General features: G+C 45.4%; 1 protein-coding gene across 1 annotated transcript in view; it reads right to left on the reverse strand.

Moving 5' to 3' along the window:
• Positions 1-14,935, reverse strand: part of BCAS3 (BCAS3 microtubule associated cell migration factor) — a 630,880-nt gene that overhangs the window by 364,628 nt on the left and 251,317 nt on the right. The window contains exon 15 of the mRNA XM_081943945.1: positions 4,681-4,945. Coding sequence (XP_081800071.1) covers positions 4,681-4,945 — 265 coding nt within the window. The remainder of the gene's footprint in view (positions 1-4,680; positions 4,946-14,935) is intronic.

The raw sequence follows: 14,935 nt of genomic DNA on the forward strand, positions 1-14,935 counted from the left end.
TACAATAGCAGAGTTGGAAGGGACTTTAGAGGTCTTCTAGTCCAACCCCCTGTCTAGGCAGGAAACCCTATATCGTTTCAGACAAATGGCTATCCAACATCTTCTTAAAGACTTCTAGTGTTGGGGCATTCACAACTTCTGGAGGCAACTTCTGTTCCACTGATTCATTGTTCTAACTGCCAGGAAGTTTCTCCTCAGTTCTAAGTTGCTTCTCTCCTTGATTAGTTTCCACCCATTGCTTCTTGTTCTACCCTCAGGTGCCTTGGAGAATAGTTTGACTCCTTCTTCTTTGTGGCAACCCCTGAGATATTGGAAGACTGCTATCATGTCTCCCCTAGTCCTTCTTTCTCTTAAGCTAGACATACCCAGTTCCTGCAACCGTTCTTCATATGTTTTAGTCTCCAGTCCCCTAATCATCTTTGTTGCTCTTCTCTGCACTCTTTCTAGAGTCTCCATATCTTTTTTACATCGTGGCGACCAGAACTGAATGCCGTATTCCAAGTGTGCCCTTCCCAAGGCCTTATAAAGTGGTATTAACACTTCACGTGATCTTGATTCTCTCCCTCTGTTGATGCAGCCCAGAACTGTGTTGGCTTTTTTGGCAGCTGCTGCACACAGCTGGCTCATATTTAAATGGTTGTCCACTAGGACTCCAAGATCCCTTTCACAGTTACTACTACTGATCAGAACCAGCTGAATGCTACCTCTGGTGAGAGGCAACCAAGAGCTTTCAGCTAGACTGGGAGGCAATAAACATACTAGATGGAGGAAACGGTAAACCGCTTCAGCACTGGGGATGTAAAACTATCCTGTCTCCCTGAAAATAAGACCCGGATAATAAGCCCAATCGGGCACTTGAGTGCATGCGCTAAAATTATGCCCACCCCCGAAAATAAGCCCTACCCGAAAATATTGCAACACAGCACACTCACAGCCCCCCGCACCTCGAAAATAATAAGACCTCCCGGAAAATAAGGCCAAGGGCTTATTTCAGGGGACAAAAGAAAATAAGACCCTGTCTTATTTTCAGGGAAACACGGTATATAAAGATGGCCATGAGGTTACTTGGAATTCAAATCTAACGCATTTTATCAGGATTTGTCATCCACAAACTGGATGTCAAGTTACAAATAGCTCAGCAAGGTGATTAGACTCACGGAACGAAGGTAGCTGAATGATATAAATTTTGTTCCCGGCGTCAGAAATGACTGGATGGACTTATTGCTCCTGGATTCTGAATTGTGCTTAGTCCTCTGTCTGCTTTGTGCTCACATTTTGGAAACGTAGGCCTAGTTCTTCTTCATCAAAACTATGATGTGCTTTTCCTCTCTGTGTCTCTCTTTCTGTCCCTGTCTCTCTACTCCTTCCTATCTCCCTGTATCTTTCGATTTTATCAGTCGCGCCCTCTTCGCGAAGGGACTCTCTCTTTCTCTCACACTTTCTCTCCTTCCTTCCTTCCCACCTCATCTCTCTCTCTCTCATCTCTCTCTTTTCCCAAATGAAAATACCATTTCATACATCTTTCTGTCCCTGTCTCTCTGCTCCTTCCTATCTCCCTGTATCTTTCCCTCTTTCTCTCTTTCTTATCTCTCTTTCTCTCACACTTTCTCTCCTTCCTTCCTTCCTTCCCACCTCATCTCTCTCTCTCTCATCTCTCTCTTTTCCCAAATGAAAATACCATTTCATACATCTGCAGTTGTAGATTCTAGTCCACAAAGGTTATGCAAGAAGGTCCCAAAGATGCTTTTTTAAAAAAAAAATTTCCAAGAGGCAACTGCACTTTTGGGTTTTTCTGTGAAGACGTTTCGCTTCCCACCCTCCGGTCAGAGCTGAAGAAGCTTCTTGGATGAGAAGCGAAACATCTTCAAAGAAAAACCAGAAAGTCCAGTTGCCTCTTGGAATTTTTTTTTTAAAAAAGCATTTTTGGGACAACCACAACCTAAATGACTGAGAAACTCCATAGGTACTAATGCTAGAACCAAATAATAATAATAATAATAATAATAATAATAATAATAATAATAATAATAATAATAATAATAATAATAATAATAATAATAACCCTCACATGTTTTGCAAGCTAGCCATTTTGTTTAACGAACCGGAATCTATTTTTATTTCATTTTATTAACAATATACACGGCACATTAGGACAAAGAGCAGGTCCTTGCGTTGGCAATCCAATATTTGAAAAGGAGAGGAAGTGAAGGGGAAAAAAACCCAGCAAAAGTTAAACAAGAGAATATGTATCAATGATATGAGTAGGAGAGGAATCCCTGTAGCTATTGTTATCCTTCTCCACAAATAGCAAAAAGCAGAATAAAGTATATAAATGGGAAATCCTGTATCTTGGCACAATTTATATTACGCTACTTGGAATGGAATGATAATTCTCCAGCAAGAGGCTGCATTCAACCAAAGCTATCCAGAAATAGTCCCATTGTTCAATCACACTATTTTGGAAGCGGTCCAGGAACAACGATAAGGATGACGGAATGGATCCAAACTGATCCTTTGCGTGCATCTTTTCTTTGAATTGTCTTTCGAGTCTCCTTGCAAAACCAGCCATTTTATTTACAGGAAGTCGCTTATAAACATCCATCTTTGACTGGCAAGCAATAGGACGATGAGGTAACCCCCTCAAACATGCTAACAAAGCGGCCGATAAAATAAAATCTAAGAGCAGACTCTCGATATCTATTTTATGGATGGCCAATTAATGTTTAATGGCATCTATTAAGACCATCTACGTTTCCTAAGTTAACTTCGATCTATTCCAGTCTTGTTACAAGAATTGGACAAAAGGAACTGAGGTTCTTCATTTACTTCGATTAGCTTTTTTATTCAATTTTTCCTAATTTTATCTTTTTTAATAGCACTTGGTTTTTTTTCAGTAAAGGTTCCCCTCGCACATCTGTGCTAGTCGTTCCCGGCTCTAGGGGGAGCTGCTCATCTCTGTTTCGAAGCTGAAGAGCCAGCGCTGTCCGAAGACGTCTCCGTGGTCAAGTGGCCGGCATGATGAAATGCCCGAAGGTGCACGGAACGCTGTTACCTTCCCACCAAAGGTGGTCCCTTTTTTCTACTTGCATTTTTTTACGTGCTTTCGAACTGCTAGGTTGGCAGAAGCTGGGACAAGTAACCAGAGCTCACTTCGTTACGCGACGCTAGGGATTCAAACCCCGGAACTTTCTGATCAACAAGCTCAGCGTCATAGCCACTGGGTTTTTTAAAATAACTTCTTATGTTATAAGCCGTCCAGAATCGCTGTATCAGTGAGACGGGTGGCACAGAAGTTTTATAAACAAACAAACAAACTCTTTGCTCTTGAATTTTATAAATGTGTTTGCTAGGAGGGAATAACAAATAACAGTAGCATTTAGACTGCAACGGGCTTTACAGCCCTCTCTAAGCAGATTAGAGTCAGCCTATTGCCCAACAATCTGAGTCCTCAATTTACCAACCTTGGGGGAAACAGGAGACTGAGTCAACCTTGAGCCTGGTGAGATTCGAACTCTGGAAATCAGCAGAATAGGATTGAAGGGCAGAGAGAAGCCTACAAGTTGACATGCAGTAAACCATAATCCATTTAGGGTTCTAGTTTGATCCCATTGATTGAAAACCCCAACAGAGTTTGTTTTTTTTTGGGGGGGGGGAGTGCACTTTGGGAAAAAGTGCAAAGAAGAGCAATTAAGATGATTAAGGACTCAAGGGCAAAAACATATGAAGAACGGTTGCAGGATTTGGGCTTGGCCAGTCTAGAGAAAAGAAAGATGAAGGGTAACATCATAGCAATCTTCTAGTATTTGAGGGGCTGCCACAAAGAGGAGGGGGGGTGTCAACTTATTTTCCAAAGTACCTGAAGGCAGGACAAGAAGCAGCGGATGGAAACTGATCAAGGAGAGAAGCAACCTGGAATTAAGGAGAAACTTCCTAACAGTGAGGACAATTAACCAATGGAACAGCTGGCCACCAGAAATGGTGAGTGCTCCATCAGTGGAGGTTTTTAAGAGGAGACTAGACAGCCACTAATCTGAAATGGTAAAGGATCTCCTGCTTGAGCAGGGGGTTGGACTAGAAGTCCTCCAAGGTCCTTTCCAGCTATATATATCTGGTGAGTAGGACCTCGTCGAAACATTGCCAAGATACTCGTGCTCCATCCCGAAGAGACTGGACAACCACCGGTCTGAAAAGGGCATAGGGTCTCCTGCTTAAGCAGGGGGTTGGACTAGAAGACCCCCAACTCTATTCAGCTTGATCTTGACATGTAAAATGTAAAATGCATATGTACGTATTACCTGTACTTAAGTACTTAAGGCATATTTTTGGTCTCTTGTCTTGGTTAGAATAACAGAGTTGGAAGGGACCTTGGAGGTCTTCTAGTCCAACCCCCTGCTTAGGCAGGAAACCTTACACCACTACAGACAAATGGTTGTCCAACATCTTCTTAAAAACGGTGTTTTTAAGCTCCAGTGTTGGAGCATTCACAACTTCTGTTGGTTGATGTGCGGACACCTGATTGCTTTAATCTGGGCTGTCTTTGGGGGGTAGTATGTTTTTGTTTCGTGTCATTGCCGTTGTTTTGTGTTTGCACTGGTTTAAGCCGCCCAGAATCTATAGGAGTGGGAGGCCCATATAAATTTAAACAGACCAACAAACGAATCTTCCACAAGGGAGGCTTACCATGGAGAGGGGAGCCAGATGGGCTGCTGGAAAGGCCCGGCACGGGACTGCAGCGCCCTCCTTGTTTGGTGGTCAGCTCTTGCTCGATCTCCTCCAGCCCCGCGCTCTTCTGGAAGCGGCTCATGCGGTTGACGACGCGGGAGGACAGGTGAGTCCGTACACAGGGCTGCCCTCCATAGGGGTTGATGGGGAAGACGTGGGAGGTGCCTCGGAGGGTGCTGACCGACACCCACCGGCAGTCGTGGCTGAAGGCGATGTCTTGCACCTGGAGAGGGAAGAAGGGCGGGACGGGTTAAGCGGTGCAGGTACAAACGCCAAGGCGAATCGATCAAAGAGGAATGTTTGTAGCTCAGGATTAAAATGAGGAGTTCTGGGGGGGGGGGGGAATCCCTAAGCTTGGTTTGGTGTGTTTTTTGCAGATGTTTCATTACTCAGTTAGGGAGCATCAGGGCTAGAAGGGAGGGGGTTGTGAAGTGGAAAAGAAAGGGAAGAGGGGGAGGAGGAAAAGGACAGGGAGGGAGTGGAGGAATAGAATAGAATACAATACAATACAATACAATAGCAGAGTTGGAAGGGACCTTGGAGGTCTTCTAGTCCAACCCCCTGCCTAGGCAGGAATCCCTACACCGTTCCAGACAAATGGCTATCCAACATCTTCTTAAAGACTTCCAGTGTTGGCGCATTCACAACTTCTGGAGGCAACTTCTGTTCCACTGATTAATTGTTCTGACTGTCAGGAAGTTTCTCCTTAGTTCTAAGTTGCTTCTCTCCTTGATTAGTTTCCACCCATTGCTTCTTGTCCTGCCCTCAGGTGCCTTGGAGAATAGCTTGACTCTTTCTTCTTTGTGGCAACCCCTGAGATATTGGAAGACTGCTATCATGTCCCCCCTGGTCCTTCTTTCTATTAAACTAGACATCCCCAGTTCCTGCAACCGTTCTTCGCATGTTGCTGCAGGAGGAAGAGGAAGAGAGGAGGAAAAGGAGGAGGAAGAGAAAGAGGAGGGGTAAGATGAAGACTGTGGGGTCTTTGGGGCTCTCTTAGCATAGTTGTTTTCATGCAGATGTTGCATTACGCAACTAGGTAACGTCATCAGTGCTAGAAGGGAGGGAGCTGAAGTGGAAGAGAAGGAGACGTGTGGAATAAAGAGAAAGAGGGGAAGGGAGGAGAAGGGGAGAAAGAAGAGGAAGATTGTGGAGTCCTTGGTGCTCTCTGAGTTTGGTAGTTTTCTTGCAGACGTTGCATTAACCAACTAGGGTAATCATCATCCATGCTAGAATCCACTACACATCGGTGCATCCCCTCCCTTGCTAGCTTGCTACTCAGAAAAACTTCTCTTCCACCGTCATAAGTACATGTCAGTGGCCAAGCGTCTGAATTTGGGCCCTGTGACCCTGGGGATCACTGCAATGGCTGTCCGTGTGAAACACGGGCATAAGTCACTTTGTTTTTCAGTGCCGCTGTAGCTTTGAATGGTCACTAAAGGAATGGTTGAAAGTCGAGGACTACCTGTCTATGAAAAGGATGGGAGAGTTCTTGCAAAAGATAAAGAGAAGGAGCTAACGGCTGCTGGAATTTCAAAAGTCAGAATGGAGTTGCAGGAATACAGCATCGATACAGGAAGTCCTCGACTTACAACGGTCCATTTAGTGACCCATCAAAGATACAACGGCACTGAGACTTAGGGCCATTTTTCACACTTACGACCGTTGCAGCGTCCCCCACAGTCACATGATCAAAATTCAGACGCCTGGCTACTGGTTCATATTTATGACGGTTGCAGTGTCCTGGGGTCACGTTATCCCCTTCTGCGTCCTTCTGACAAGCCAAGTCAGTTGGGGAAGCCAGATTCACTTAACAACCTAACTGAACAACTGCAGTGACACACTTAACAACAGCGACAAGAAAAGTTGCTGAATGGGGCAGAACTCCCTTAACAAATGTTTCGCTCAGCAACCTAAGTTTTGGCCTCCATTGTGGTCGTAAGTTGAGGACTACCTGCTCTCCCTAGGGAACCTTTCCTTCCTCCTGTGTAGAAAATCCCCGGGGGTGGGAGGAAAAAAAGGATTTTTAAAAAATTAATTAAGAGCAGAAGGGGGTCAAAAAGTTTAAGATTTAAACTTTGGGGTCAAAAGTTTTATTAACGCCAATTTTCAATACCGACTCCAGCAACCCGAACAACTTTAGAAGGGCTTAAAAATCGGTTTTAGCTCAATCAGGGGCCCAGCGCAATAAAACCCACGGCTGTTGCAGCAACACAAATTGCCACACAAAAAAACCCCACAGGAGCCTGCTGTAATTTTTTGGAACTGAATTTGGCTCTGGGTGCTGGTTTTTAACAGCAGGCCAGCTACGGATTCGATGCTTGCTGGTTTTTTTTCAATCCCGAGAAAACATGAGAAACGAGAGGTAAATCATCACCAGCAAAAACAACAGATCTCTCCCCCCACCAACCCAAGTTTTGGATGTGGTCTGAAATTAAAGGGGAGGGGAGATTCCCCTCTTCCCAAAGGGGGAAGGACTTTGAACTTTCTTTCTTTTCTTTTTTTCTGAAGGAAGTTGCACGAAAACAGGCAAATCGTTCCCAGCCAACGTTCCGGAAAATAAATAAATAAATGAAGGTTTCTTAGAGGTTCAAATCTGGGAAGCTATAACTTGATTTGGAAAATATGGCACTCAGAAATTAGTGAGGGGATGATGAAGCCGTAAGTCTCCCTCCGTGAGCCCTCATATTCTGATGGATTCAGTGCCTGTCTAGAAATTTTTTTTGAACAGATTAACAGAGTTGGAAGGGACCTTGTAGGTCATCTAGTCCAACCGCCCCCCCCAAGCAGAAGACCCTACACCATTTCTGACAGATGGCAGTCCAGTCTCTTCTTGAAAGCCTCCAGTGATGAAGCTCCCACAAAGTCTGAAGGCAACTTCTGTTCCATGGGTTGATTGTTCTCTCTGTCAGAAAATTCCTCCTTATTTCCAGGTTGAATCTCTCCTTGGTCCGTTTCCATCCATCATTCCTTGTCTGGCCTTCAAGTGTCTTAGAGAATAGCTTGACCGCCTCCTCTCTCTGTGGCAGCCCCTCAAACACTGGAAGACTGCTCTCCTGTCTCCTCTGGTCCTTCTCTTCCCTAGACTAGCCATGCCCAGTTCCTGCAACCGTTCATCCTATGTTTTAGCCTCCAGTCCCCTCATCATCAATTGTGTGACTCACACAATGAAATACATCGGTATCCTGAAAGTATTGGTTGATACCAGGTGTTGCCTCCATCCCCACTCTGGAAAGAGTGCAGAGAAGAGCAGCAAAAATGATTAGGGAACTGGGGGATAAAACATACAAAGGACGATTGCTGGAACTGGGTAGGTCTAGTTTAATGAAAAGAAGGACTAGGGGAGACATGATAGCAATGTTCCAATATCTCAGGGGTTGCCACAAAGAAGAGGGAGTTAAACTATTCTCCAAGGCACCTGAGGGTAGAACAAGAAGCAATGGGTGGAAACTAATCAAGGAGAGAAGCAACTTAGAACTGAGGAGAAACTTCCTGAGTTAGAATAATGAATCAGTGGTACAAGTTGCCTCCAGAAGTTGTGAATGCCCCAACACTGGAAGTCTTTAAAAAGATGTTGGATAGCCATCTGTCTGAAACGGTATAGGGTTTCCTGCTTAGGCAGGGGGTTGGACTAGAAGACCTCCAAGGTCCCTTCCAACTTTGTTATTCGGTTATTGTCAAGGCTGACGCACTTCTGCCCACAACCTGATAATCAGTAAAGTTATACAGGTAGGCCTTGACTTACAGTAGTTCATTTAATGCTGAAGAGGGGATTGGATCTGATGATCTCTAAGGCCCCTTCCAACTAATGCAGAGGTAGTCCTCAACTTACAACGGTTCATTTAGTGATTGAAGTTACAACAGCACTGAAAGGAGTGAATTATGACCATTTTTCACAGCTGTGACCTTTGCAACATCCCCAGGATCATGTGATCAAAAACCAGGCCTTTGTCAACTGACTCATATTTCTGACGGTTGCCGTGTCCTGGGGTCACGTGATCCCCTTTTGCAAGCAAAGTCAACGGGGAAGCCAGATTCATTTAACAACGGAGTCACCAACTGAAGTGATTTACTTAACAACTGTGACAAGAATGGTCATAAAATGGGGACAAAACCCACTTAACAAATGGCTCACTTAACAACAGACTCTGCAAAGGGGGCTAGAGAGGAAAAGCTACAACCTGTTGTGGCCCACCAATGGCCAGCAGAGCTGGCAGCAGAGTCAGACAGTGAGGAGGTTGGGGAGGAACCTGGGCCAGTCCTGGAGTCTGGGGAAGGCTCGGACGAGGGCTCTGTGTCGGAGGCAGAGAGGGGGCCAGGGCCGTATGCCAGTTATCAGCTGCCTTTGGAGTCAGACATCAGTGGGGAAAAGTCTTACAATGGCCAAAACAACTTTGCCGAAAAGAAAATACGTTGTTGGAAAATACTTATGATTATTACTTTTTTCTTTTAATTTAAGGGTCCTACGATATCAAGGAGCCTTCCGGGTAGACAAAAGAGGCAGCGGGGACACGGTTAACACTGCCACCGGCAGTTATGGCTTTTCCACAGCGGGTTATTTAAGAGAAAAGGGCATCCAAACCCTGAAAGAGGCAAACGGAGATGCTTCCCTTGACGATAAAGCGAGCCCGAGATGATTTTGCCAAGCCAAAATAGCGCCTCAATTCTACAGGCTCTGAAGCCAGGCCACACCACCAAAGGAATTATGGATACACAGAGGAAGTGTGTGTGTGTGTGTGTGTGTGTGTGTGTGTAAAAATTCCTCCTAAAACTCTCCGAAGCCATGCCACACCACAAAGAAATTATGAATATACAGTGTGTGTGTGTGCGTGCGTGTATACACACACACAGCAATTTGCAATAGCCCTTAGACTTATATACCGCTTCACAGTACTTTACATCGCCCTCTAAGCGGTTTACAGAGTCAGCCTCTTGCCCCCAACAATCTGGGTCCTCATTTTACCCACCTCGGAAGGAGGGAAGGCTGAGTCAACCTTCAGCTGGTCAGGATGGAACTGCCAGCAGTTGGCAGAATTAGCCTGCAATACTGTACTCTAACCAGTGCATCCTAACTACATATGCAAATCCATCTAATCCATCCATCCGACCATCCTCTCACCTACTTCTCTCTCTCTCTCTCTCTCTTTCCATCCATCCATCCAACCAACCTTTCTCTCTCTCTCTCTCTCTCTCTCTCTCTATCTATCTATCTATCTATCTATCATCTATCTACCCTACCTATCTATCTATCTATCTATCTATCTATCTATCTATCTATCTATCTATCTATCTATCTATCATCTATCTATCCATCCACCCACCCACCCATCCATCCATCCTACCAACATATCTATCTATCTATCTATCTATCTATCTATCATCTATCTATCTATCTATCTATCTATCTATCTATCTATCTATCTATCTATCTATCCATCCATGCAACCAACTAACCAATCTTCCTATCTATCTATCTATCATCTATCTATCTATCTATCTATCTATCTATCTATCTATCTATCTATCTATCATCTATCTATCTATCATCTATCTATCCATCCACCCACCCATCCATCCATCCAACCAACCTACCCACCCACCCACCCACCCACCCATCCATCCATCCATCCATCCATCCATCCTACCAATCTTCCTATCTGTCTGTCTGTCTGTCTGTCTGTCTGTCTGTCTGTCTGTCTGTCTATCCATCCATCCATCCAACCAATCTTCCTATCTATCTATCCATCCATCCATCCAACCAACCAATCTTCCTATCTGTCTGTCTGTCTCTCTATCCATCCATCCATCCAACCAATCTTCCTATCTATCTATCCATCCATCCATCCAACCAACCAATCTTCCTATCTGTCTGTCTGTCTGTCCGTCCGTCCACCCACCCATCCATCATCCACCCATCCATCCCTCCTAAAACTCTCCCAGCATTTAAATGGGAAACGTATTGGACCTGACAGAGGAACATGGGCTTTGTGGCAAGGAAGACCCGAGACTGAGATGGGCTTGGAGAAGGGCGAGAGATCCTATTCACACATCAAACGTTCTTCCTTTCTTTTAATAGTGATGGAATGCCAGCTGAAATACACTCCCTAATAGACAAGCGTCAGAATACAGAAAAGGGCCCCCAGGTGTGTAGAAATACAAGTAGTCCTTGACTGATGACCACAACTGAGCCCAATATTTAAATTGCTAAGTGAAATATTTCGTTAAGTGAGGGCTTGTCCCATTTTATGACCTTTCTTCCCGCGGTTGTCAAGTGAATCCCTGCAGTCTTTAGACACTTTTTTGTCAGTGCCATTGTAACTGTGAATGGTCACTAAATCAAACTGTTGTAAGTCGATGACTACGGTATACACCCTAATAGATAAGTATCGGCATGCAGAAAAAGACCTCCATATCTGCAAGAAATACACTGAAAAGAAATAATCAATATTGGACAAGATTACTACGCTTGGCTTGCCCCATCAACAAGATATGTTCTCTGTGCTTTAAGCAGCTTCGTGCTTATTAAGACCAAGGGTGTGGGTTTTTTTAATTATCAAATAGTTTTGCATTTATCATGATGCGTCTGCAGGACGTTTTATCCCTGCAGATTAGAAAGTTTACATACGAAATGAAAGAGTCATATTTACAGAAAGAAGAAGGAAGCTGTGACTCAGACGATCTTAAACTTAATTCCCATTTTAGTAGCGGAAATGGTTGGGAATTATATCAGATGCAGCCTGGGATCGTCCTAACGACCACAGCTTCCTCATCCGTGACTTACAGCTTAATCCCAGGCAACGGAGTTTCCCTTGGTTTGAAGGTTCAAACTCTTAATTTAAAGCTTCGTCCATGATTTATGTTTCTGGGGTCTTTGATACTCTCTGAGCCCGGCGGTTTTCTTGCAGATGTTTCATGACCAAAGTAGGTAACATCAGGGCATTGATGACGTTAGCTAGTTTGGTAATGAAACGTCTGCAAGAAAACCACCAAGTTTAGAGAGCACCCAGGACCCCACAGTTCAACCCTGAGCTACAAATATTCTCTTTGAGGATTTCTGCTTTTTTTGTGGCTTCAAAAATATCCCGCCTGTGCTACACAGTCTAAGAATGACAAGGAATCAGGTTTATCAAGTAATAAGACATCACCTATCCTCCAATCTGGCAGAAAGGATACTTAAAGAGACTAAACTGGCTAATTCTTTCCTGCAATAGTTTTCTTATCAAAACCAAGAAATTTTTGTTTATTTAACAATCTATGTATCTCAGAGATGAAGCTTTTTTAAGCAACCCATTCCCCCCCTTTAAAGGTAAAGGTTCCCCTCGCACATAAGTGCTAGTCATTCCCGACTCTAGGGGGCGGTGCTCATCTCCGTTTCAAAGCCGAAGAGCCAGCGCTGTCCGAAGACGTCTCCGTGGTCATGGGGCCGGCATGACTCAACGCCGAAGGGACACAAATGCTGTTCCCTTCCCACCAAAGGTGGTTCCTATATTTCTACTTGCATTTTTACCTGCTTTCAAACTGCTAGGTAGGCAGAAGCTGGGATAAGGAACAGGAGCTCACTCTGTTACACGGCGCTAGGGATTCGAACTGCCAAATTGCAAACCTTCTGATCAACCATCTCAGCGTCTTAGCAACTGAGCCACTGTGTCCCTTCCTACCCCTTTATGGACAGACAAAACCAGATTTTCAAATTAACAGAGTTGGAAGGGACCTTGTAGGCTGTTGAAGTGATTGTCCCGTTGTCCTATTGCGCCGTCTGGAAGGGTTGGGGATCGGGGGCACCGTATTGCGGTGGTTCCGCTCCTACCTCTCTGGCCGGACGCAATGTGTGTTGACAGGGGAGCAGAGGTCGACCCCGAGGCCCCTTACTTGTGGGGTCCCACAGGGGTCGATCCTCTCGCCTCTCCTGTTCAACACATATATGAAACCGCTGGGCGAGATCATCCGTGGTTTTGGGGTGAGATATCATCTGTACGCTGATGACACTCAGCTGTATATTTCCACCCCAACGAGGCTGTTGAAGTGATGTCCCGTTGTCTGGAAGCCGTGCGGGTCTGGATGGGTGACAACAGGCTCAGGCTCAGGCTCAACCCCTCCAAGACAGAGTGGCTGTGGCTTCCGGCACCCCGGTACAACCAGCACATTCCATCGCTGGCCATCGGGGATGAACAATTAGCCCCGGTGGAACGGGCACGCAATTTGGGCGTCCTCCTTGATGCCCGGCTGGCTATGGAAGATCATGTGGCAGCCGTGGCGAGGGAGACGTTCCACCAGGTTCGCCTGGTGCGCCAATTGCGACCCCTTTTGGACCGGGAGGCCCTGCACACAGTCACTCACGCGCTGGTGACGTCTCGCCTGGACTACTGTAATTCTCTCTACATGGGGCTCCCCTTGAGGTGCACCCGGAGACTGCAGTTGGTCCAGAATGCAGCCGCGCGGGTAATTATGGGGAGATCGAGGTTCTCCCATATAACACCGCTCCTGCGCGAGCTGCACTGGCTTCCCGGTAGGGGTGCGCTTCAAGGTGTTAGTTACCATCTTCAAAGCGCTCCATGGCATAGGGCCTAGTTACCTGCGGGATCGTGTCCTGCCCCATACATCCCTGCGGCCCATTCGCTCACACAGAGAGGGTCTCCTCCGGGTGCCGTCCTCTAGAGATTGTCAGAGGGCGGTGCCCAGGAGTAGGTCCTTCTCTGTGGCGGGCCCTACCCTTTGGAACGACCTCCCCCCAGACATTAGAACAACAACCGATCTCCGCTCCTTCCGCAGTAAACTGAAGACCCACCTGTTTCGGCTAGCCGGCCTGGCATAACTCGACAACTTTTCCACCCCTAGGTCATATTTAATTGTTAATTTTAGTTTTTAAACTATTAATGTTATTGGGGTTTTAACCTTTTTCAGTATTGTAATTATTTATTTATTTTTTACCTCCTCTGTACGACACTGTGCTGACTGTTGCTTGTGTACATCGCCCCGAGTCCCTGTGGGGAGAGGGGGCGACTAATAAGTTTAAATAAATAAATAAATAAATAAATAAATAAATAAATAAATAAATAAATAAATAAATAAATAAACAAACAAACAAACAAACAAACAAATAAATAAATAAATAAAGTCCAAGGCACAACTTCTGAAGTGAACTTCTGTTCCATCGGTTGATGGTTCTCACTGTCAGAAAATGTATCCTATTTCCAGGTTGAATCTCTCCTTGGTCAGTTTCCATCCATTGTCTGACCACCAGGTGCCTTGGAAATTAGCTTGGCCACCTCCTCTCTGTGGCAGCCCCTCAAATATTGGAAGACTGCTATCCTGTCTCCCCTGGTCCTTCTCTTCTCTAGACTAGCCATGCCCAGTTCCTGCAACCATTCATCGTATATTTTAGCCTCCAGGCCCCTCATCATCCTGGTTGCTCTTCTCTGCCCTCTTTCTAGAGTCTCAATCTCTTTTCTATAGTGTGGTGACCAAAACTGGATGCCGTACTCTAGGTGTGGCCTTACTAAGGCTTTATAGAGTGGTCTTAGTACCTCCCTTGATCTTGATTGTATCCCTCTGTTAATGCAATTTAGGATTGCATTGGCTTTTTTGGCTGCCGCTGCACACGGCTGGCTCCTATTTAGCTGGTTGTCCACTAAGGCTCCAAGATCCCTCTCATAATTACTGCTATTAAGCCTGGTTTCACCCAGTCTACATGTGCACCACTTCAAGTAGCTCAGGTCTAAATTACTTAACTCAATGAAAAGTCTAAAGAAGCAACAATGAAACATTTTAAAGTTAACCCCATCCAAGATAAATGGGTTTTCATAGCAACCAATGCCAAAGTATTGGAAGATCCAGGTTAGTTTTGTAGGAAGACACACATCCAGGGGTGGGTTCCTGCCAGTTCTCACCTCTTCTATAGAAGAGGTTCCATAAATCTACAGTGCCGTTTAGAACCGGTTCCAGCTTTCTCCCCCCGCCCCTCCGCACCACGCTTGCCCCGCCCACCACTCACCAATCGCCCCGCCCGTCTCTAAGAGTCCTATCTAAACCTATCTTCGGCTTAAAACAGGGGTGGGTTCCTGCCAGTTGTAACCTCTTCTATAGAAGAAGTTCCACAAATCTACAGTGCCATTTAGAACCGGTTCCAGCTCCCTCCCCCCGCCCGTCCGCATATCATCAAGATGAAGAGCAAGAGGAGGAATTCTGGGAGTTGAAGTCCACAAGTCTTAAAGCT

The sequence above is a fragment of the Natrix helvetica genome (genome assembly GCF_964273705.1).
Source record: "Natrix helvetica genome assembly, chromosome: 2".
In the NCBI taxonomy this organism is placed as follows: domain Eukaryota; kingdom Metazoa; phylum Chordata; class Lepidosauria; order Squamata; family Natricidae; genus Natrix; species Natrix helvetica.